The following is a 22,002-nucleotide window of genomic DNA, read 5'->3' as shown; positions in this document are numbered from 1 at the left end:
GGCATCTCTCTATGCTGATGGAAAATTGTCTGTGGTAGTGGATGAGATAACTGAGTGAGCAGGAGGTAGAAAGTAAAAAGTAGGAGGGCTGTGTTAATGGTGGTGGTGATGATGGTAGGGAGGCATGACCTCTGCCTTTGAGAATCTGAAGGGCTGTAGCAGAGAAGTGGGACCAGCCTTGTTTTGCTTGCCTCCAGATGGCAGAGGCAAGAGGAATGGCAGAGGCAAGAGGAATGGAGAGAATTTGGGGTGGGGTATAGTCACAGGGAGGTTAATTTAGGCTGATGTCAGGGAAAATCCCTAATGATTGGAGGATCCTGAAATGGAGATGTTGAGTACTTCTCTTGTATATGTTTATAAATATATTTGTTGACTCCCCCATTAGGATTTAAGATTCTTTGGAGTAGGAATTGTTTCGATCTATGTGTTTGTATCATCACTGTTAGCACTGTGCTTGGTACAAAGTAGGTGATTAATCAGTGCTCGTTGCCTCAGTAACTGATTGATTTAGGCAAAGATAGCCATTTGTCAGAGATGCTGTAGAAGAGTCTCTGTGGGTTGGATTAGGGCACTGTCGAGGTCTCCTTCGCTCTGAGATTCTGAGACTCAAATAGCTCCTCACTTTGGATAGTGTGTTCCCATCTATTCTCTCTCAATCTTCACAGCAAGGAGGCAGGATCCCTACCCCCATTTTATTGAGGAGAAAACTGAGTGCCAGAGAAGGGAAATGAATTGCTCAAGGACACATAGTAAGGTAATGAGAGAACCATGACTAGTACCCAGGTCCAAGAATCATTTTTGTGACTTTTTGAGTCCCTTTGTCATAATAAAGATTTGAATAATATGACTTCTAAGGCCATTTCCAGCCCAATGCTCTATGACTCTAGAGTCATGGATGACTGGCGTTAGGCTGAGAGGATGAGAATGTGCATTATTCAGTGGGAAGAGTCCTGGAACAGAGATGGATCTCAGTAGGGAGGGAAGTAAAGTCACAGAGGTAGGTCTCTCTTGGAGTTCCCTCCCAAGAAGATTTGGGACATAAGACTTAGGAAGGTGGTTACCTGGCCCAAGTCTAGGGCAGCTAGAACACTGGACCTAGAGTCAGAAAGACCTGAGTTTGAATCTGCTCTCAGACACATAATGGCTGTGTGCCCTTGGGCAAGTCACTCAACCTTTGTCTGTCTCAATTTCCTCATCTATAACATGTGGATAATAATACCACCTATCTCCCAGGGTTGATGAGGATCAAATGATGTAATATTTATAAAGTGTTTTACAAACCTTATGGAAATTCCAGGACTCAGTTTCCTTTATTACAAAAAGGGACTATTTGCATCCTTGGCTTGCTAAATTATGGGGGAAGCTTACAGTGCTAGAGAGCTGGGACTTCTCATTCTTGAACCTTGATTTTTCTCTGGGGTATAGGTTATCTGAGCTGCATGTTACCAGCTGATGAGAGGCAGCCAAGGCCATACTAACACTGGGTAGCTCTGAGACAATGTTTGAACCATCAGGAATTGGAAGCTGAGGAAGAGCAAAAGTCAAGGGTTGCTCATGTGGGGGAGGATGGGGCTAGTCCAATACAAGTGCCAGCCCAGAGTTTAATTCCTCTACTCATCCCCCTTCTGGCTTCCTTCAAGATTCATCTCTAAATCTACCCTATGCTGGTGGCTTTTTGCCATTTCTTCCAGTTCCTGGTACCTTCCCTCTGAAATTATCTGTCTCCTAGGTCTATATCCTATATGGAACTAGAGTACACCGTACCTTCCCCATTCAAATGTGAGCTCCTTGAGAAGAGGGGTTGTTCTCCTTTCTCTAAATGAATGAACAAATGAATGGATGAGCATTTAGTAAGTACTTACTGTGTGCAAAGCATATAATGAACTCAGAACAGTGTTTTGCATGCAGTAATCACTTAATGGATGGATTGTTCATTCATTCATTCACTTACACAATGGCCAGAATGGTCCAAGCTCTCAAGGAGCTCACATTTTAATGGGAGAGGTAACACTTATGAGAGGATTGGATAGCTAGGGCCCATGGTCCTTGGGGTGCAGGGATAGGTAGAGAGTTCTCTTTCTCCTTGTTCTTGTTCTTGTTCCCCTCACCATTTTCTTTAATCTTGTCTCTGCTCATGAAGCTATATTGGTTTTTGATATACCTTTTGACAGTGTCAAGGACTTTGGAGATGAGAAATTTCTTCACCAAATCTTTAGTGACTGTATTTACTGAGAAGATGGGACTGCAGCACCCACAGAAGCAGGTGCCAGGTCACATCTCCATGGGGACAGCTTCTTGAGTTGATGGCCTGGAGGGATTAGGATGAAAGCCAAGCAGGGGAATCTAGGGGATGTTCACTCTGAAGCTCTTGCGTTTACATGTCTTATGGTGCCAATTGGTCAGAAGTTGGTATTGCTGATAGTTCAGTGGTGGCCACAGCGATTTCTCTCTTCAATGTTAGTTCTAGGAGTGGGACTGGAAGCACAGCTTATGGGATGAGGTTTCTGGGAGTGCCTCGGTGAGGAATATGAGATTTGGGATGTCCCCAAAGTCCTCAAATGTTCTGAGAGATGTCCTGGAAAACTTTTTTTAATCCTTATCTTCTGATTTAGAATTGATGCTATGTTCCAAGGTTCCAAGACAGAAGAGGAATAAGGACTAGGCAGTTGAGGTTAAGTGAGTTAAGTGCCCAGAGTCCCAAAGCTAGGAAGTGTCTGAGGCCAAATTTGAACCCAGGACCTCCAGGTCTAACTCACTATCCGCTGAGCTACCTTGTTGCCCCTAGAAGGTAGGATTTTAATTGAGACATGAAGGCACCAAACAGGACAGGAAGCAATGATGAGGAGGGAGAGAATTCCAGGAATAGGGGAGAGCCAGTGAAAATTCCTAGATCTGAGAGGTGGAATGTTTTATAAAGGAAAAAACAAGGAATTAGGCCTCTCTGGAGGCTGAGGGCTTCAGGTAAGGATCCCCAAGGCCTCTTTCTGTAACTTGGAGCATCTAGGCTGACTCTTCTACCCTAAGCCTGTTCTTCATTTTGTTTGGGATGATACCAGTCACTATGTCAATTGATCAGCAAATATTTATGAAACCCCTTCTGTGTGTCAGGCACTCTAGGGAAACAATGACAAATTTGTGGAGCACTTTATAAGCCTGGGAGGATCTTTGGCTCTTCCTTCTCTCTCATCCTTCACACAATTTGTTTCCTGAAGAATACCAGAGATTTAAGGATCTAAGAGGCTTCTAGGCTAACCCATATGCAGTTCACAGCTCAGTGGATAGAGAACCTGACTTGGCACCAGAAAAACCTGAGTCTGAATCCTGCCTGAGATACTTCCTAGTTGTATGATTCCCCTGGCAATTGACAAACTCTCAGCCTCAATTTCCTTATCTATAAAATCTATATTCCTCATCTATAAAATGGGATTACAATAGTGGTAGTTTTTGTGAGGCTCAGATGACATGAAAAATGCAAAACATTTTTCAAATTATAAAGTGATCTATAAATATGCCAGCCACTATTATTAACTGAACTAGAATCTACTCCACCATGCCCCAGCACATTTTGTTGAAGCCAGACTTTTGGTGAAGACACTCCCCAGTGAAGAAGAGTCCATCATCTCCTACCAAGATAGGGAGTTCTCATTGTTAGGGACTTTCTCCTTTCATGAATCCTAGATTTGCTTTGCAGCAGCTTCCCTCTCCCCCCACCCCCAATTACTTCTAGTTTTCCCCTCTGGGCCTAGGCAAACAAGGCTAAGTCCTCTTCCAGATGACAGCTCATCGCATCTTATGTCCCTCCTGAGGCTTCTTTTCTCCAAGCTAAACATCTCCAGATCCTTCAATCGATCCTTATGAGGCAGCAACTTGAAGCCCTTCAGCATTCTTGTTTTGAACACTCTCAGGTTCATCAATGAGCAACTGCTGTGCCAGAACTAAACAGAATTTTCCAGATTAAGTCTAACCAGGGCAGAGGACAATAGAATTTAGAATTGTCACTTCCTTGCATATCTCTCTCTCTCTCTCTCTCTCTCTCTCTCTCTCTCTCTCTCTCTCTCTCTCTCTTTTCTCTCTCTGTCTCTCTGTCTCTCTCTCTGTCTCTCTCTCTGTCTCTCTCTCTCTCTGTCTCTGTCTCTCTCTCTCTCTGTCTCTGTCTCTCTCTCTCTGTCTCTGTCTCTCTCTCTCTGTCTCTCTCTCTCTCTCTCTCTCTCTCTCTCTCTCTCTCTTTTCTCTCTCTGTCTCTCTCTCTGCCTTTCTCTCTCTCCCTCCCTCTCTGTCTCTGTTTCTGTCTGTGTCTGTGTCTCTCTCCCTCCCTCTTTCTTTCTGTCTCTGTCTCTCTCTTTCCTTCTTCCTCTCTGTCCTCTTTCCAATCTGATCCCACTTTTTTACACAATAGTCACTTATTTACAATTTTATATAGTATATATAACTTTTTTTCTCTCTACCTATAACAAAAAATAACCCTTCCCTTCTGTCTTAGAATTGATACCAAGTATCAGTTCCAAGGTAGAAAATCAGCAAGGGCTAGGCAATGGGGGTTATGTGATTTGCCCAAGGTCATGCAGCCAGGAAGTGTCTGAGACTAGATTTGTACCTAAGACCTCCCATCTCCAGGCCTGGTTCTTCTAGCTGCCCCGACAAGTGTATTTCTGAAGGATGTACATGTTAGCTTAGATAGTAAGGTTATCAACACCATCTTTTATGGTTGCTGAGTTTTGACACTGTTTAGTGCTTTTTTAATTTGTGTTATTGTAGTCCTTGCACATATTAGGGGATTTGGGGGTGCAAGGAGGAGGAAAAATAAAGCTTGATCTATTCTCAGGGGTCTCTCACTGCATTCTCTCTGCTGTGCTGGCTTTCCTCCCTGCCTGTTAAAGGTCCACATCTATCTCCTGCCTCCTGAGAGCCTTCTTGCTGCCACTGTCTTCCTAGATAGAGAATGTACCCTTTTAAAAAGAGGCCACTGGGGTGTATTTAGCCACCTAATTCCATCAAGCTGACTTTCACGCTTTTCAAAGGAGGTAATAGAATGCCCTCTCTTTATAACATCCCTCCAATATCCCTTCCTTTCCTCTGACACTGCCACCACTCTGGTGCAGACCATCATCAACTCATGCCTGGACTATGGTAGCCTCTTGGTGGGTTTGCTTGCCTCAGATCTCTCTCCACTCTGATATATCCTCTACCCAGTTGCTAAGGTTCTTTCTTGAGCTCAGATCTGACCATGTCATGGTGCCCTCTTTCCACTCAATAGATCCCAATGGCTATCACTTCCAGGATAAAATATAAAATCCTCCAGCATCCCAAGCCCCTAATAACCCGAGCCATTCCTACCTTTCCAGTCTTCTTTCATCTTTCACACCCTTCCATGTACCCTGTGGAGAGTGGAATAGCACTGGTCTCCTGGACATTCTTCTAACACAACACTGTATCTCTCAGTGCCAAGCATGCCCTGTGACTGTCCCTCATGCCTGGAATGCTCTCCTAGTTCATTTCTATCTCCTGGTTTCCTTGGCTTTCTTTAACTTTCAGCTAAGGATCTACTTTCTTCCAAAAGTCTTTGCCAATCCCATTTAATGCAAGCTCCTCCCTACAGAATTATCTTTAATTTATTCTGACTGTGTCTTGTTCGTACACAATTGTTTGTGTGTTGTTTCTCCCTTTAAAATGTGGGCTTCTTGAGAGCAGGACTGTCTTGGGCCTTTCTTGCTCTCTGCAGAGTTTAGCAGAATGCCTGGCACAGGGAAGGAGCTTATATGCTAGTTGACTACCTGACATCATACCATTAGTAACTGCTCTTTCTTTTTTGTTTTTAAACCTTACTTTTGGGCTTAGTAACAACTCTAAGGCAAAAGGACAAGGACTAAGCATGTGTGGTCAAGTGACTTGTCCAGGGTTCCACAACCAGGAAGCATCTGAGGCCAGATTTGAACCCAGATCTTTCCAACTCCAGGCCTGATGTTCTATAAACTATGCCACCTAGCTGTCCCAATGATTACTCTTTCAATCCAGCCTGTGACACCAAGAAGCTGTAGCATGTGCAGGGGTCACATCCCACTGAAAGCCTCTCAGCAGGTGGACTAGACCAGGTTGATGGTAACCGACAAGCCTCAGACCCATCAGTGACTCAGGGGAGTGTCTACCCCAAGCATGTGAAGACTTCCCCTGGCAAAAGGGGCAGTAATATCTTTTGACTTATGCACAAATTGGATTTAATTGAGGCAGAATGGCACAAAGTCATCAGCGTCACTCTCTTTCTGAGCTATCAAAGTCCAGTGGCAAGACAAAAGCCATGATGACTGGCAATGGGATTCCTCTTTGTCTGGGCACTCTACAATGCCTGCTTCTACTCCCTTCATGGCCATTGGAACAGATTGTTCTTTTCTGTCCCTTTGACTGGGGGACATCTTCATACGCCTAGAGTAGACACCCCTCTAACTCACTGATGGGCTTGAGGCCTGTCAGTTACCCTCAACCTGGTTTAGCCCATCTGCCTAGGTGCTTTGGGTGGCCACTGTGCATGCTGGGTGAGAGCTGAGTCAGGTGAACACCAAAAGGAGAAAAGCCCTGGAAAGGGCTTGGCAAGCCTACACAACAGAGGGACTAGTTTTCCCTGAACTTCCCCATGTGTGCGAGTGAGAAGTGATAAGAAACTGAAGGAGGATGCTTACAATGTGACTGGGGAGATAACGTAGCATCTCATTAGACATAATGGGGAAGGAAGAGTCCTCCAAGACTCTGAGCTTTCCAACCTGGAGAACAGGAAGTTGGTGATGACCTTAGCAATAACAGGAAAGAGAAGTGTGTGTGGGAAAAGATCATGTGTTCTGCTTAGGGCCCTGAAGAGTGTGGGGTGTTTAAAAGATATCTGTGGGGAGATGCCCAGCACCTGTTGGGCTGTAACCAGAAGGGTGGCTAGCTTAGAGCAGCAGATCCAATGGCTTCCAGAATACTGAATGGCTTTCATACTTCTTCTGAATCCCCAAACCCACTACCCCCATTGACTCCACAGAGATACAGGGAGAGGTCAGAATTTGAACTCAGGTCTGCTGACACCAAATCCAGCTGCTCTGCAGTCACTGGAATTCTCTGCACCCCACCCCACCCCATTCCAGCTCTCTATCTCCTTCTTAAATTCTATCATTTCTTCTTTCAAATTCTCCCTCTGCCTCTTAGTCTGTCTAATGCTCTCTTCAAATAAGAGATTTATTCCATAAAGTCTTTTTAAAAACACTTAAATTTTTAAAATTACATTTAGAAAGATTTTTTTGACAATTGTTTTCTGACATTTTCCAATCCAGATTCTCTTTTCTTCCCTCTCTCCCCAACCCCTTCCCCAAGGCAATAGATAGTCTAATGCTCCATCACAGATTAACTTCTATTTCCTTTCAAGTTCTCATTCTCTCTCATCTCTCATGTCAGATTTTAAAAAGACCCATCTCTCTCTCTCTCTCTCTCTCTCTCTCTCTCTCTCTCTGTCTCTCTCTCTCCCCTTCTCTCTCTCCTCTTTCTCTCTCTCCCTCTCCTCTCTTCCCTCCTCTCTTCTCTCTCTCTTTCTGTCTTTCTCTCCCCCTATTCTTTTCTCTTCCCTTCTATCTCCTCTCTCTCTCCCTCCTCCTTCTCCTCCTCCTTCTTCTCTCTCTCTTCTTTCTTTCCTCTCTCTCTCCACCCCCTCTCCTTCTCCCTATCTCTTTCCTTTCTTCCCTCCCTCTTTCTCTGACTTTGAGTCCTCTCTGTCTCTCTTGCCTCCCCATGTCTCTGTCTGTCTCAGTTTTCCTTTCTCTCTTTTTGTATGCCTGTCTTTGTCTGTCTCTCTCTGTCTCTGTACCCTCTCAAACTGGAGAGTCAACCTTAAGATTTAGAGGATGTAACAGAAATGCTTCTTGCAGGCTTAGGGACCCAGACTTTCATTCTTTCTGCTTACCCTGGGGCTCAAGAAAGTGTTCAGTGTTAGGGTTTTTGTTTGTTTTAAGGGGAAAGGGAAGAAGGAGGTTTTTAATCTAACCTCTGTTTCTCCTGATGTCACATCAGCCCTGTGGAATTATCTTCTGGCCTAGCTCTAGGAGTGGGGAGGGGGGAGAGGGGGGCAGCACTCTGAGATTTCATTCTTAATAGCATTTCTAGCAATAAATTGGTTGATAATGTGGTACCATAAAAGATATGCTAGTCTCAGTAGCAAGAGCCCCAAGTTCAAATCCCACTTCGGTCTCTTATGTGACTTTGGTCCTCTGCTTCCTTAACCTTAGCTGGTTAAGGTTTGATGAGAAGGAATGTTTTTCTGAACTGTCTTCTAAAGATTAACAAAGCACCTTCCTCATAACAACCCAATGAGGTGGGTTCTCTAAGTGTTTTTGATATATATATAATCCTCTTCAGTTGTGTCTGACTCTATGACCCCATTTGGACTGGTTTGCCATTTCCATCTCTAGTTTACTTTACAGGTGAAGAAACTGAGAAAAACAGGGTTAAATGACTTGCCCAGGGTCACACAGTTAGGAAGAACGGGAGTCCTCAGGAAGATGAGCCCTCAAGTTTTATCACCTCATTTTACAGAGGAACAGAATTGGATTCAGACATATCAATGAAACTGCCCCAAGTGCTGGGGACACCAAGGGAAGAAGAGCTCTTTATGAGATGGGCCTGAAGTGCCAACCTGGCCGAGTGCCAGCCTGCCATGGATTCTCTAGGGCTAGAGGGCCCCTTCCATGGAGGGAGGAGAAGCTACGGTCAGAGCTCCTTCCACCCGCCCCAGGAGGGGGTGTCTGCCTTTCCCCAACTACCCCATCCATATGCATGGGTGCTTACCTCCTCCCCAAATTTGGCCTGCTTTTACATACAGTTTCCGCTAATACTTGCTTCCCATTCTTCACTCCCCACCCCTGGCTGGGCCCTAAGACACGCCCCCAGAGAGATACCTACAGCGAGAGGACAAGCTAGAGAAGCAAAGGTTATAGGATCAGAGCTGGGGTGACGTCTAGTCCATTTGGCCTTCTCATTTTATACATGACAAAGCTGAAGGCTGGAGGAGTCTAGCGACCCGGGGACTGGCTCCTGGGCACCCAGGAAGTAAAAGGCAGAGACAGGAACTCCAAATCCGGGGCTCTTTCCTGTTATTATGGGACTGAGAAAGAGAAAGAGACAGACAGAAAGAGAGGGAGGAGGAGGAGGGGGAGGAGGAGGAGGAAAGGAGAGGAAAGAATGGAGTGGGAAGAAGGGAGAAGGGAGAAGGGAGAAGAGAAGGGGAGGAGGAGAGAGAATTGCGGAGAGAAGGAAGGGAAGCCTAGTGCGAGGGGAGGCAGGCCCTGCCCGGCAGGCCAGGCGGGCGCCCTGGGAGCGGCGGCGGGGTGAGGGTTCACTGCCCATTTAATCAAAGACAAGTTAAGCCGTGCTCCTTGGCCGGCTGCTGTTAATTTATAAAAAATACCCCCTAATAAAATTCGACTTGATTCTTCGATTGGTTGGGCATTAGGCCTCCTCCGCCTGGGGCGACGCGGGGACATAACGGATGCATTTGCAGATTTGGAAAACGAAAGCCATCCGCCCGGCGCCGGTGGCGGGAGATCCGCCGCTTTGCTTGCTTAATGAAATATAAAGATTCTTTTAACCAATGTAAGCACAATTCGACAGCTCGTGAAACGCCGCGGCGCCGTGATGAATGGCCTGCCCGGCTCCCCAGGAATTGCTACGCGGCACCTTTTAAATATTTAATTGATTTTATTTGGAGTGCGCAGTGGGCTGAGCCCGGCCCAGGCCGGGGCCTCCAGGGGCCTCTCACAGCCTCTTGCCCTGCCCTGCCCACTCCTTCCTCCTTACCCCAGTTAAGAGAGGAAAGAGATAAAGAGGGAGAAAGATAATGAGAGATAGACGGGGAGAAGAGAGATAGAGAGAGAGGAGACCGAGACCGTGAGAGGCAAGACACACACACACACACACACACACACACACACACACACACTGAATCTTGGTTTGGTTTGGGATAGACTCTTAGGCCAGGGCCGTGTGCAATCGGGCCTGAGTTCTAGCCCAGACAGAAACATTTCTCTGGGTACTGCAGGGAGTAAATTGCCCCAAAATGTCCCCCCAAAGAAGTCGCCAGCTAAGCTCTGCTTTGGTTCAGCTCAGGCTGGGCTGGTCCCCTGGACAGGGAGGCTTCTCTCTTCTCCTTCTGCAGAGGGGACTCAAAACACAAAGCCAGAACAAAGCAAAAACCCCCTTTAAGTAAACTCCCGAGGTTGGGAGGAGGTGTGAGCCAGAAACGCCCAGAGCATCTGGGGAAATCGCTGCACTTCTCAAGCTTCTTAGAACCTGAGAAGCTCAGAGCTGGGGGGGCTCTCAGAGCATACCCAGGTCCTCTCTTCTTGAAGCTGGTCCAGGGCTCACACTACCTACTGAGGCAGTGGCTGGCAGTCAGAGGACAGTGCTGCTGGTTGGGAAGCTTTTCTATTGAGCAGAAACCTGCTTCCCTGTCACTTCTGCACATGGTTTCACGTTCTTCCCTTTGGGGCTAAGCAGAGCAAAGCTAATTCCATTTTCCCCTCAGAGAACTGAAGAAAGAGAATTCACTTCCTCTCTCTATCCCTCGCAGTGCTCTTTCTGTTGGCTGGATTGGGACAGTTGCCTGACAGCAGCCTCAGCTGAGGAGTGTGGTGTGGTGGACAGAGGGTTGGAGATGAAATCCCAAAGCTGAAGGTTGTCTGAGTTTTGCCGTATATCGCCTCATTAGGTCACTGTAATATATTACTTTCTTGCACCTTGTTCTTGTTGTAGAATAAAGACTTTGGACTAAATGAACTCTAAGGACTGTTCCAGTCCTAACACTCCAGGTTCTATGCTCTCAGTTTCTTCCAGTGTTGACATTCAGGACAGGTGCTCTGCTCCATGTTAAAGACCTTTATTAGCCTCTACTCTCTGTTCTGTGATCCTAAATTCCATCTTAGCTCTATATAATCTCTTTTGTTCTTTCGTTCTCTTGTTCTCTCTCTGTCTCTGTCTCTCTGTCTCTCTTTGTCTGTCTCTGTCTCTGTCTCTCTCTGTCTGTCTGTCTCTGTCTCTCTGTCTGTCTGTCTGTCTGTCTGTCTCTCTCTCTCTCTCTCACACACACACACACAGCCTCATCTCCTTTCTTATTTGTTCTAACAGACCTCACCACTCTGATGTTCCAGAAACCTGTGAGACTGAGGGGATGCAAAGCAGTTGATTGAGTCTGAGTAATTTAACACAAAATAAGGACATTGTAGTAATGAACATCACAGGGCTCCAGACACAGGCAATTCTTCCATGGGGAGGAGCTGGGATTCCTGCATGTCTGGCTTCCTTGGTTTTCCAGATTTAGACTTTGTACAAAGAACTCTGGCTGAGGGGACAGGAGACCTAGATTTGCATCCCAATTCCATCCCTGCCTCCCTGTAAGACTAGGAGCAAATCCCTTCGCTTGACCTCTGTTTGTCCCCTCTCTAGAATGGGAATAATGATATCCATCCTGCCTCTGACATGAAGCTGTTGTGAAGACAGATTAAGATTATGAGAAAGACTTTCAGAAATTTTAGACTGTAGGTATCAGTACAAAAGTTGAGTAACCTGAGGTGATACCACCTTTGGGGTTCCCCTCCACAATGATGAAGGATAAATAAGCCCCAGGACCCCCTTCTCTTCCTCTTCTCCATTTCTCCCTTCACCTGGAAGAGAGTATAGTCTCTCTCTTTCCTCTTAGCTTTGGTGGGAGGGTGTAGCAGATGGTCACATTCAGGAAATGAGCTGCAGTAGGTCTCACTGATTTTTTTATGTGCCTGCCAGGCTGTGGATTCCTTCTAACTCTTCATGCACATATTTTACTGGAAACCAAGCAAGGGCCAGCTTTTGTCTAAGGTATAGGGACTCTGCATCCAGTAGGTACTTAGTCATTGATTGTGGAAGGAAAAAGGTGAGAGGAAAAGAGAGGAAGAAGGAGAGAGGAGAGAGGCAGAGAGAGAAAGGAAGGAAGGAAGAAAGAAGGAAAGATAGAAATAAAGAAAGAGAAGGAAAAAGAAAGAAAAAGAAAGGAAGAAAGAAAGAAAGAAAGAAAAAGAAGGAAAAAGAAAGAAAAAGAAAGGAAGGAAGGAAGGAAGGAAGGAAGGAAGGAAGGAAGGAAGGGAGGAAGGAAGGAAGGAAAGAAGGAAGAAAGAAAGAAAGAGAGAAAGAAAGAGCGAGCTGGAAAGTCCCTAGGGGTCTTCTCATAGGTCCCTTTTCTGCTTCCTTCTCCCTCTAGGTGGTTGCCGGAATGCAGCACTACGGCGTGAATGGCTACTCTCTGCATGCCATGAACTCCCTCAGTGCCATGTACAACCTCCACCAGCAGGCAGCCCAGCAGGCCCAGCATGGGCCTGATTATAGACCCTCTGTGCATGCTCTCACCCTGGCAGAGAGGCTGGCTGGTAAGATCAACTTGGGGCTGGTGGGGGAGGGAGAGCATGGAGGGAGGTGGGTACCCACAGGTCTTTGCTCCCTCACTATTCTCTTGCTCCTGCTCTCCACCTTTGGAATTCCTTTTCATGCTTTAAAGGAAACATCGTGGCATAGATAACTAGGGTTGAACTAGCTGGGTGACTTTAGACAAGTTCAGCTTTATGAGCCTCAATACCTCTGTAAAAGGAAGAGGTGGGATGACATGATTCTCTGTTCTCCATGTGGGATTCTAGAACCCTAAGCCCCCTGAAAATGTCCCCTCTTCCAGCAGGTCTTCTCTGCCTTCTGGCTAGGAAAGGCTTTCTCCAAACAGCTTCCAGAGCTCCCTGATCACATCTCTCTAGTACATTTATCATGTAATATTATAGATTCAGATCCCCCAAGTTGAATTCCCTCTCCTAGCCTGGGAGCTCCATGAAGTCAGGGACTTTACCTCACCTTAGCTCCTTCTCTTCCAGCCCAGGATCCAGGGTTCTGAACCCAGCAGGTACTTAGTGTTTGTTAGGTCAAATGGAGCCTGTTGCTGTGTATGACACTCCTTTGAACTGGATCCTTCGGTTCCACAAAATCCAGACATTCCCTGATAGTAGTGTTCCTAAAAATGGAGCACACCAGGCTGTTGACCTCCATGCCTCAAATGTCCCCCTTCCTCATGTAGCCTCTTCAGCACTTCTCCAAGGTTGAGATCCTGGGCCATTCCCTTCCGACAGGTTTTTTTTTTTCCTAAGCCTTTTGGCTCTTGGTATTCTCTCAAATGATCATTTAGCTACTTTCCCATTTACTTGTTGTATCCCTGCCCTCCTTCCCAGAAGACAGTAAGCTTCCTGAAGGCAGCAACTCTTGCCTTTGTGGCCCCAGTGCCTGGCACACAGTGGACACTTATTCCTATTGAATTGGTGAGAGCTGCTCCCTGACTGTCTCCCATGACTTCAAGATCAACAAACATGAATTGAGTACCCACTGTGTGCAAAGCTCAAGAAGACCCACAGAGTAGATCTGACATAACGCCTAGCCTAATGGAGCTCATGGTCAAAGAAGGGGATGAAGCTCAGGGTTCTCTAATACTGTACCAGGAGGATTAAGATAGTTCCTTAGCACCATAGAAGAAGGTCATTACAGATGGAGTTATCAAGGAAGCCTTCCTGGAAGAGGGTGCTTTGTGGCCTAATGGATAAGATGGCAGATTCTGAACTAGAACATGGAAGGAAGGATTTTGAAAAATCCTTTTGATTATTATGAACTTGATAAGTGTCCACAAATATGCACACTTCCCCACCCCCCGGAGTGTAAGAAAGACAACAGTTAATTTCCCTTAGATTTGTGTTTGTAAAAAATGATATTTCAAATTCGATATGGTGGCTCCAACACTGTCCAGCTTGTCTAAGTCCCCTTTTGACCTTTGGAGGAAGGTAAGCTTTAAAATATGGGCACCAAAGAAGGAAGAGGGCAGTAAGTATTGATTCAGCTCCTATTATATGGCAGGCACTGTGCTGAGCATTTTACAAATATCAATTCACTTGGTCCTCACAAAAACCCTGGAAAGTGCTATTACTATCCCCATTTATAGTTGAAAAAAACTGTGGCAGACAGACCTACCCAGGGTCACATAGCTAGGAAGGGTTTGAGGCAGGATAGGCCCAATGCTCTATCCACTGTGCTACCTAGCTGCCAAAGTAGATAGATTAAAGGGGAGGAAAGGCATTCCTGGAAGAGAACAAAGACTCTGAAATAGGACAACACAGGGTCTATTCAGGGCATAAAGAGGAATCCAGTTTGATGGAAACATATCTGTCATGGAAAGGACTAATCTAAGATGCAGTTGTTATGTTGCTAAGCCTTGAATGCCAGACAAATGAATTTAAAATGAATGTGAAAGGGGGCGGCAGCTGGGTAGCTCAGTGGATTGAGAGTCAGGCCTAGAGACGGGAGTTCCTAGGTTCAAATCTGGCCTCAGATACTTCCCAGCTGACCCTGGGCAAGTCACTTGACCCTCATTGCCTACCCTTACCACTCTTCTGCCTTGGAGCCAATACACAGTATTGACTCCAAGGTGGAAGGTAAGGGCTTAAAAAAAAAAAAAGAAATGGTATAAAGAATGTCATCTGGGGCAGTGAGGTGGTTCAGTGGATAGGATCTAGGCCTGGAGTTTGAAGGGCTTGAGTCCAAAATCTGGCCAGTCACTTCCCAGCTGTGTGACCCTAGGCAAGTCACTTGACCCCCATTGCCCACCCTTACCACTCTTCCACCTAGGAGCCAATACACAAAAGTTAAGGGTTTAAAAAAAATGTAAAAAAATAAAACGAATGGGAGATAATAGTGTCTCCTGTAAGACTTTGAGGGGAGGGGTGATATGTGCCTAAAGAAGATGGCTCTGGCAATAAACCCAAGGATGGATTGGAGGAGGGGGGGAAAAGAGTCAGGGGGGCCTGTTAGGAGCCTACTCCAACCCAGATGGGTGATATTGAGGGTCTGCACTAAGGTAGTGACTGTGTGAGCAGAGGAGGAGACAGGGAGGAGAGATGTGGTGGAAGTGGGACCCACAGAACTTGGTCACTGATTGGATATGACAAGTGAGGGAGAAGGAGGAGCAATAGATTCCCCCAAGATTAGGGACTTGGGAGATGGAGTCTATAAGCAGAGGGAGGGAAGCCTCAAGAGTCCATCTTTTTTGGCCCTTAGATGAAGCAGTCCTTTGGGAAAGGAGGAGGATAGAAGCCATGATTTCAGGGATGTGTGTGAAGAGATCTGGAATTCCAGCTGAGTCCTCTCTCTGGTTCTCCAGTTCTCTCCTCCTTACACATCTACCTTGAGCATTTCTGCTCCATAAACCATCTGTCCTTGAGAAATCTTAGCACCTCGAGCCTGGAGGCAGTGACTCTGGCTGTGCCCCAGTGGGAGGCAAGCTCATGGCTTTGAGCTGGGGCTTCTACAGTGGGGGATGACTGCATGGTGCCACCCACTCTCTCACCCTACTCCCTATGACCAAGTACAATTTGATGAGTTATCACACCCAAGTCAGGGCTGAAGCAGGGTCAGAGCTAAGTCTATGACCAGGAACAAAGCTTGGTCTATTAGAGATCAGGTTATGTTAAGGCTCAGGCAAAGAAATTACCTTTTTGGGGGCCATTTATGGAGTCATTGGCATGGATTCAGTGACCTCTCTAGGCTTCCTCTGCCCTTCAGCCAGAGGAGATTTTGATTATCCTGGACACTTTCTTCTGGACCATAATGTTAGGTGGCACAGTGCAAAGGTCTGGAGTCAGAGGACCTGGATTCAAATCTTACCTCAGACATTTTCTAGCTATGTGACCCTGGGCAAGTCACTTAACTCCATTTCTAACCCATGTCCTTCTGACTCAGAGTTAATACTTAGACAGAAAGTGTTAAAAAAAATAAAAAGAAGAATGTTTCACCAGAACTGCACCCACTCCTTGGAATCTGAGTAGTAATAAGATCTAGCTGTGATTTGATTAGGGCTAAGGACAGCAGTGGCTTCTCCTTTGCCTGGCCATATGCCCACAGGACAACCAGGAATACAGCATTCTAAGAAGGATCTCGACAAGTTCAGAATAATGGAAAGAATTACTTCAGCAAAAGGCCATTGATGAACTGTCATATATCCCTAAGAGGATAAACAGAATAGCAAGAAGCCCACACCAGGTCCATATGAGGATAAGATGAAGGAACGAGGCATTTTGAGCCCAGAGAAGAGGTTTGGGAGGGACAAGTCACTTAATTTCTGCCTGCCTCAGTTTCCTCATTTGTAAGAATCGGATAATAATAGTATCTTCCTTCTAGGGTTGTTGGGTGGGACAATAAAAAGAGAGAATGTTTGTAAAGTGCTTTGCAAACCTTAAAGCATGAAATATCCCCTCACCACCATCATCATAATTTTTCTTCTCTAAGTGAGGCAGAATGGCCCAATGAGTAGGGAGGGTGGCATGAGAGGGACCACACTCTCTCTCATTGCTGTTTTCAGTTTCATAGGATTTACAAGAGAAGGGCAGCTGGCAGTCATTGAGTGGAACCCCTTTATTTGACAGAAGAAACAGAAATCAAGTGATTTCCTTTATGACATACACATAGTAAATAGCTGAGCCCCAAATGAATGGGGCTCTTTTGCATGTGATGAGCTCCCCGTCACTACCATCATCTTCCATCGGAGGCTAGAAGGCCCCTGGGGCAGGAAGGCTGTGGAGGGGCGTCCTCTTCTGGAATGGGTTGGCTCCGGCACCGATTGGCACCCCTTCTAGCTTCGGGACTCTACAGCTCTGAGTCGGTGGAGGGCTTGAGTCTTGGGACTAGAAGGCAGCCGGGCTTGTGTGTGCTGTGCGTGTGTGCTCCTCCCTAATTCCCATAATTAAATGGGCCCCCTCTGCTTGCCCTCCAACGGCTGTACATTTCAAGACATCATCTTGGAGGCCCGCTATGGCTCTCAGCACCGAAAGCAGCGCCGCAGCCGCACGGCCTTCACGGCCCAGCAGCTCGAGGCCCTGGAGAAGACCTTTCAGAAGACTCACTACCCGGACGTGGTGATGCGAGAGCGGCTGGCGATGTGCACCAATCTGCCGGAGGCCCGAGTACAGGCAAGACGCGCTAGCCCTACCCCTTCCGACTTCCCGCCCTCCGCCGGTCTCCTTCTTCTCCTTCGGCAGCTCCCCTGGCCTTGCAGCCAAGAGCCGGCTTGGGCTCCCACCTGCAGGGCGAAGCAACCTTTTAGCCCTTTTCATTAAGACGGGGAGGGAGGAGAGGGAAGGCCGGCTGTGAGAGGAATGTGGGGGGTGGAGTCGGGCAGGGGGAGGAGTGTGGGTGATTGTCTCTCTCCGCCTAGGTCTCCCGGACCCTACCCTGATTCCAGCTTTCTACCCCTCTCCTCTTCCCCTCCTCCCTCCCCTCCCCACTCCAGGTCTCTGCTCCCACTTTCATTCTTCATCCCTTCTTCCTGCTCACCTCTTCTTCCTTTCTTCTCCTCCTCCTTTTCCCCTGCAAGGTGTGGTTCAAGAACCGAAGGGCCAAGTTCCGTAAGAAGCAGCGGAGCCTGCAGAAGGAGCAGCTTCAGAAACAGAAGGAGGCCGAGGGCGGGCACGGGGAGGGCAAAGCTGAAGTCCCCAACCCGGATGCCCAGGCCCCTGGCCTGCCTGAGTCTGAGCAGTCCTGTACTCTGTCTGGAGAGCCCTCCACTGAACTACACCTGACCCTGTCTGAACAGTCAGCTGGTGAGTCAGCCCCTGAGGACCAGGCTGACCGCGAGGAGGAGGAGGAGGAGGTACGGGGAGCCACTGAGCAAGGCAAGACCGAGAAGAGTCCAGGCCTGGAGGGCAAGGGCTTCAGCTGCAAGAGGAGCAGCCCCAAAGCAGGTGAGGCCCAGGGGAGGCCCAGGGGAGGCAGGAAGTGCTGCAGGGGACAGGGATCCCTTGGAGAAAGATGCTGCCTAACTCGGTGCCCAGAATGTGTTGGGGTTGCAGCTTCAGAGGGAGAGCTGTGTCACCGTATAAATTATCGAGGGGGCAGCGGACATTGGGAGAAGCATCACTGATTCAGGAGACACTGATTCAGGGTGGATCAGAGGACACAGGGTGGGTCAGAGAAAAGGTGAGGGAGAGAACCCGGGCCACGGGAAAGGCTGGTGTTACCGGAGACAACCCAACACGGCCCACAATTTTCCAGGGAGACAAGCGATCAAAGCCGACGGTGCACTGGTGGGGAACTATTTGTCAGAGGAGACAGCGGATTTCTTCCATGAGCGGGGAGGAGGGACACACCTTCTCCAGGGAGAAAGCATCGAGGAAGCGCTGTGTTTGAAAGCACAGTTTGTCAGTCAGAGGAAACGGGCTATTGGGAAAGACAATGTATCAGAGCAGACAGGTTATTCGAGGCTACAGTATTGGAGGAGACGATTAGATAAGATAGTGGATTGTAGGTGCAAAATGTAACCGAGGACGTCTTTGCTCCGAGACGTTACTTAGAGAAACGATCTATCGGGGAGACAACCTGAGAGACAATGTATCAAGGGAGACTAGCGTGGAAACAGGGGACCAGAGGAGACTTTTTCGGGGAAATTCTAAGTCCAAAGGGTAGAAAAAAGCAGCTGATGCACCCCGTGCAGCTCTCCCAGCCCGGGCTCCAGCCTCTGGCAGAAGGTTAGCGTCCTTCTGCCTGGGGGCACTTTGGGAGGCCTGGGGGCAGCCGGCGAGGGAAGAGGGAGGGCTCTTTTTAGGTGGTCAGTAGTGGGAGCTGCTGCTGCTGTGAGTGCTCGGTGGTTAACTGGACTCCTCCCCGGCTGTGCTTGCAGACTCGCCGGGCGGCACAGCCTCGGGCCCCCTGCCGCCGCAGACCTCAGGAGCCGGGACCGGCGGGGGCGGCGGCAGCGTCCTGGGACCCTCTCATTCCTACTCATCATCGCCGCTCAGCCTCTTCCGCCTGCAGGAGCAGTTCCGCCAGCACATGGCGGCCACCAACAACCTGGTGCATTACTCGTCCTTCGAGGTGGGAGGCCCGCCGCCCCCAGCCGCCGCCGCCGCCGCCGCCGCTGCAGCCGCCGCCGCCGCCGTGCCCTACCTGGGTGTCAACATGGCACCGCTGGGGTCCCTCCATTGCCAGTCCTACTACCAGTCGCTGTCGGCCGCAGCTGCCGCGGCCCACCCGGGCGTATGGGGCTCCCCGCTGCTCCCCGCGGCCCCCGGCGGTCTGGGGCCCCCACCGCCGCCGCCGCCTGCAGCCGCGGCCGCCGCCGCCGCAGCAGCCTCGGCCGCGCTGAACAGTAAGACAAGCAGCATCGAGAGTCTGAGGCTCCGGGCCAAGCAACACGCAGCCTCCCTGGGACTGGACACGCTGCCCAACTGAGCAGTGTGTCCCCAGGAAGGCGGACCTCCTGCCCTGACCCATCCCCTGCCCCCGAGATCAGCCCGAAGCCTCTGTCCCGGCCCAGGGCCAGTCCCAGCCCCACCCCATACCCTGCTGAGGCAGGCGGACCAACCTCTCCAGTCCGTCTAGTCCCTGGCGGTAGGGAAAAGACAAGGCGGAACCCGAGGCCTAGGGCGGCCCGCAGCCCCATCCCAGCCCCGTTCCGGAGTCCAGGACCAGGCCCCCTCCACACCTCCCACCCCAATACCTTCCTGGCCCCTGTCAAGCACCCACGCCAGGCCGATCCCCGCCGCCGCCTCGCTGTGGGAGGTGAGGGCGGCGGGCGGAGGTGAAGGCTGAACCTGCTGCATCCCTGCATGGCCCTGGGAGGAAGCTGATGTGGGGTGAGGGGAGGGCGGGAGGAAGGAAATCTGTCTCTCCCCTTTGAACTCGACTTCCCCCACCCCCGCCCCTGACAGCCCCAAAGGAGGAGCCCCTGACTCCTACCTCGTCCCCATCTCCCTTCCTTCGTAACTGGATGTGTGGAATGTGATATAAATATAAAGATATAAAGATCTATTTTGTTCCCCCGCCCCTCCCGCCATCCCTCTCCCGGCCTCCCCCTGATTCCCCAGCGTTGGCTCCCGGTCCCTCTATCTGTCTGCCTTCTCGGCTGGGTCTCGGTGGGCTCTCTGTCCCACTCTTGGCCCTCACTCTCCTCGGGTCCGTTTCTATCCCTTCTAACGTCCCGAAGTCCTGTCCACCTGGCATCAGGCAATTCGGCTCGATTCTCGTTTCCTTCTCTGCCTGAACGAAATTTCCTTTTCCCCTCTGCTCACGTCTGTCCCCCTCCCTTCCCCCTTCGCTCTCATCTCTCTCCCTCTATCTCTGTCTGGTCCTCCCTCTATTTTTTCAGTCGCAGACTCTCAGAACCAAAAGGGACTGAAGGAGTCTACGGACAGGAGGAGGATTCTTGGGTTCTGGAGCTTCTTTGGTCATGCCACCTTTGTTTGAAGACCTCCAGGAACAGGAAGCTCATTACCTCCAGGGGCAGTGCACTCTGCCTGGGCGGGGGGAGAGGGGGGGGGAGTAACTCTTTCTTCCCTGTCTGTTTCTCGAAGTCATCTCTTTCCCTCTGTGTTTTTCTCAACCCCTGTTTCCCTCTTGGCCTCTCTCCTTCATTCTCTTCTCTCTCACTCACCTCACCACCCACTTCCTCAGTTTCCCCCTATGGCAAATATGGACCTACCTGCCGGTGTTGCCCCCTGCCCCCACAACTGTTAAGCTTCCTTTTTGTTTATGCTTGTGCTATTTTTTGAATTCTCCCCTTTCTGACCCACCCCCATTTCCCCCAGCCAGGGTCGCTAGCCCACCCCACCCCATCCTACCCCCTGAAACCTTAGCATCTGGTGTGACTGTTGTGTCAGGAAAGGAGACCCGAGCAGGAGGGGGAAAAACCAGTTCTGAGAAAGCTGTGCTCCTCTTGGTTAATTTTCCTGAGCAGGAAGTAGTGGCAAAGTCACTCCGTGTGTCTCAAAGATAATTCTAGAGTGTCAGAGTTGGAAGGGACCTTAGAGACCATTTTTTTTCCTCACCCCTTCATCTTACAGATGGAGAAACTGGGACCCAGAGAAGATAAGGGACCTGCTCAAGGTCACACAATGCCAAAGCCAAAAGGAACCTATGAGAACATTAGCTTCATTCACAGATGGTAGGAATGGGACCCAGGGGTGACACAAAGAAATTTCTCCCCCACAGGGGAGGCTGAACTCTTATTTTCCATTTATTTGGGAAGTCTTAGAGAGAGGTAGGATGGGCACTGAAAGATTTTATTTGAAGTGGGATTGGGTGGGCAGGGACTGGACCCCAGCCTGACATGACCTGATTTGACTCGGTTCAGCCAATAAGGCCCAGAGCTTTTCCTGTTCTTCTTTAACTCCCAGGACAGGGAAGCACACATTTTTTTAAGGCCTGGGTGATCCTGGGCAGAAATATCTTCCTGAACTGAAGAGCAGATAGCCTACAGCAATAAGATCGAGGATCTCCCTGAAACTAGGGATGAGGCTACGCTGGAAGGATCTGTCCTCAGAAAACAAGAAGTATTAAAAAGCAAGAAAACCAATAGATCCAAAGCTAGACGGGAATGATCTCTCCCAGGCCTTGTAAAGGGTGGTGATGGAGTGGAATTCTAAATGTTTGTTTGGACCTTTTCTGGTCAGCTATTATTCCCAAACAGGGAGCTCAGACACCACCTTTGGTGAGATGGCCTGGAAATCAATCAAATCGTAATTTGTGTAGGTTTGGGTTCTCAAAGTGAATGGCGTTAATGAGAACTTCTGCCCTAATTGCTAACAGGGAAGGAAGAGGGAAAACAGAAGTTTGACTTCTAGCTCCTCGTTCAGGGAACCTGAGATCAGCTGGGTAAGCACTCAGCTCCAAGTGATTCCGAAGCAGGTCTAGGATCCACAGTTCCACCTAGCTTCGGCAGCTTTCTTGCCCTCTTGGCCGTCTGTAGAATGACTGGGTGACCTTCCATCTTAATGATCCTATATTTACTTGTGTTCCCAGGGAGGGCAGAAGCCTTTAATTAGAGAAATGAGCAATTGGCCCTAGAAACAGACAGCTAACTAGAAGCAGGATCCATTGATTTGAAGATAGGTGGAGCTAGGTTTTTGGCCATGACCCATATGTATAAAATGTATGCACTGACGGGATGCT

General features: G+C 48.8%; 1 protein-coding gene across 2 annotated transcripts; it reads left to right on the top strand.

Moving 5' to 3' along the window:
• The first annotated feature begins 12,256 nt into the window (after positions 1-12,256).
• DMBX1 (diencephalon/mesencephalon homeobox 1) lies at positions 12,257-19,284 on the top strand. Of its 2 annotated transcripts, none has more exons than XM_044673869.1 (4): positions 12,257-12,408; positions 16,832-17,027; positions 17,432-17,798; positions 18,734-19,284. In XM_044673869.1, exons 1-4 carry the CDS (start codon positions 12,257-12,259, stop codon positions 19,282-19,284), a joined length of 1,266 nt encoding a protein of 421 aa, XP_044529804.1. The 2 variants fall into 2 exon arrangements, with proteins under 2 accessions (XP_044529804.1, XP_044529805.1); XM_044673870.1 differs by having other exon boundaries at positions 12,257-12,410; positions 16,849-17,027.
• The last annotated feature ends 2,718 nt before the right edge of the window (positions 19,285-22,002 follow it).

The sequence above is a fragment of the Gracilinanus agilis genome, chromosome 4 (genome assembly GCF_016433145.1).
Source record: "Gracilinanus agilis isolate LMUSP501 chromosome 4, AgileGrace, whole genome shotgun sequence".
Classification (NCBI taxonomy): Eukaryota; Metazoa; Chordata; class Mammalia; order Didelphimorphia; family Didelphidae; genus Gracilinanus; species Gracilinanus agilis.
The sequence above is the reverse complement of the archived record's forward strand: the minus strand, read 5'-3'. Positions and strand labels throughout refer to the sequence as shown.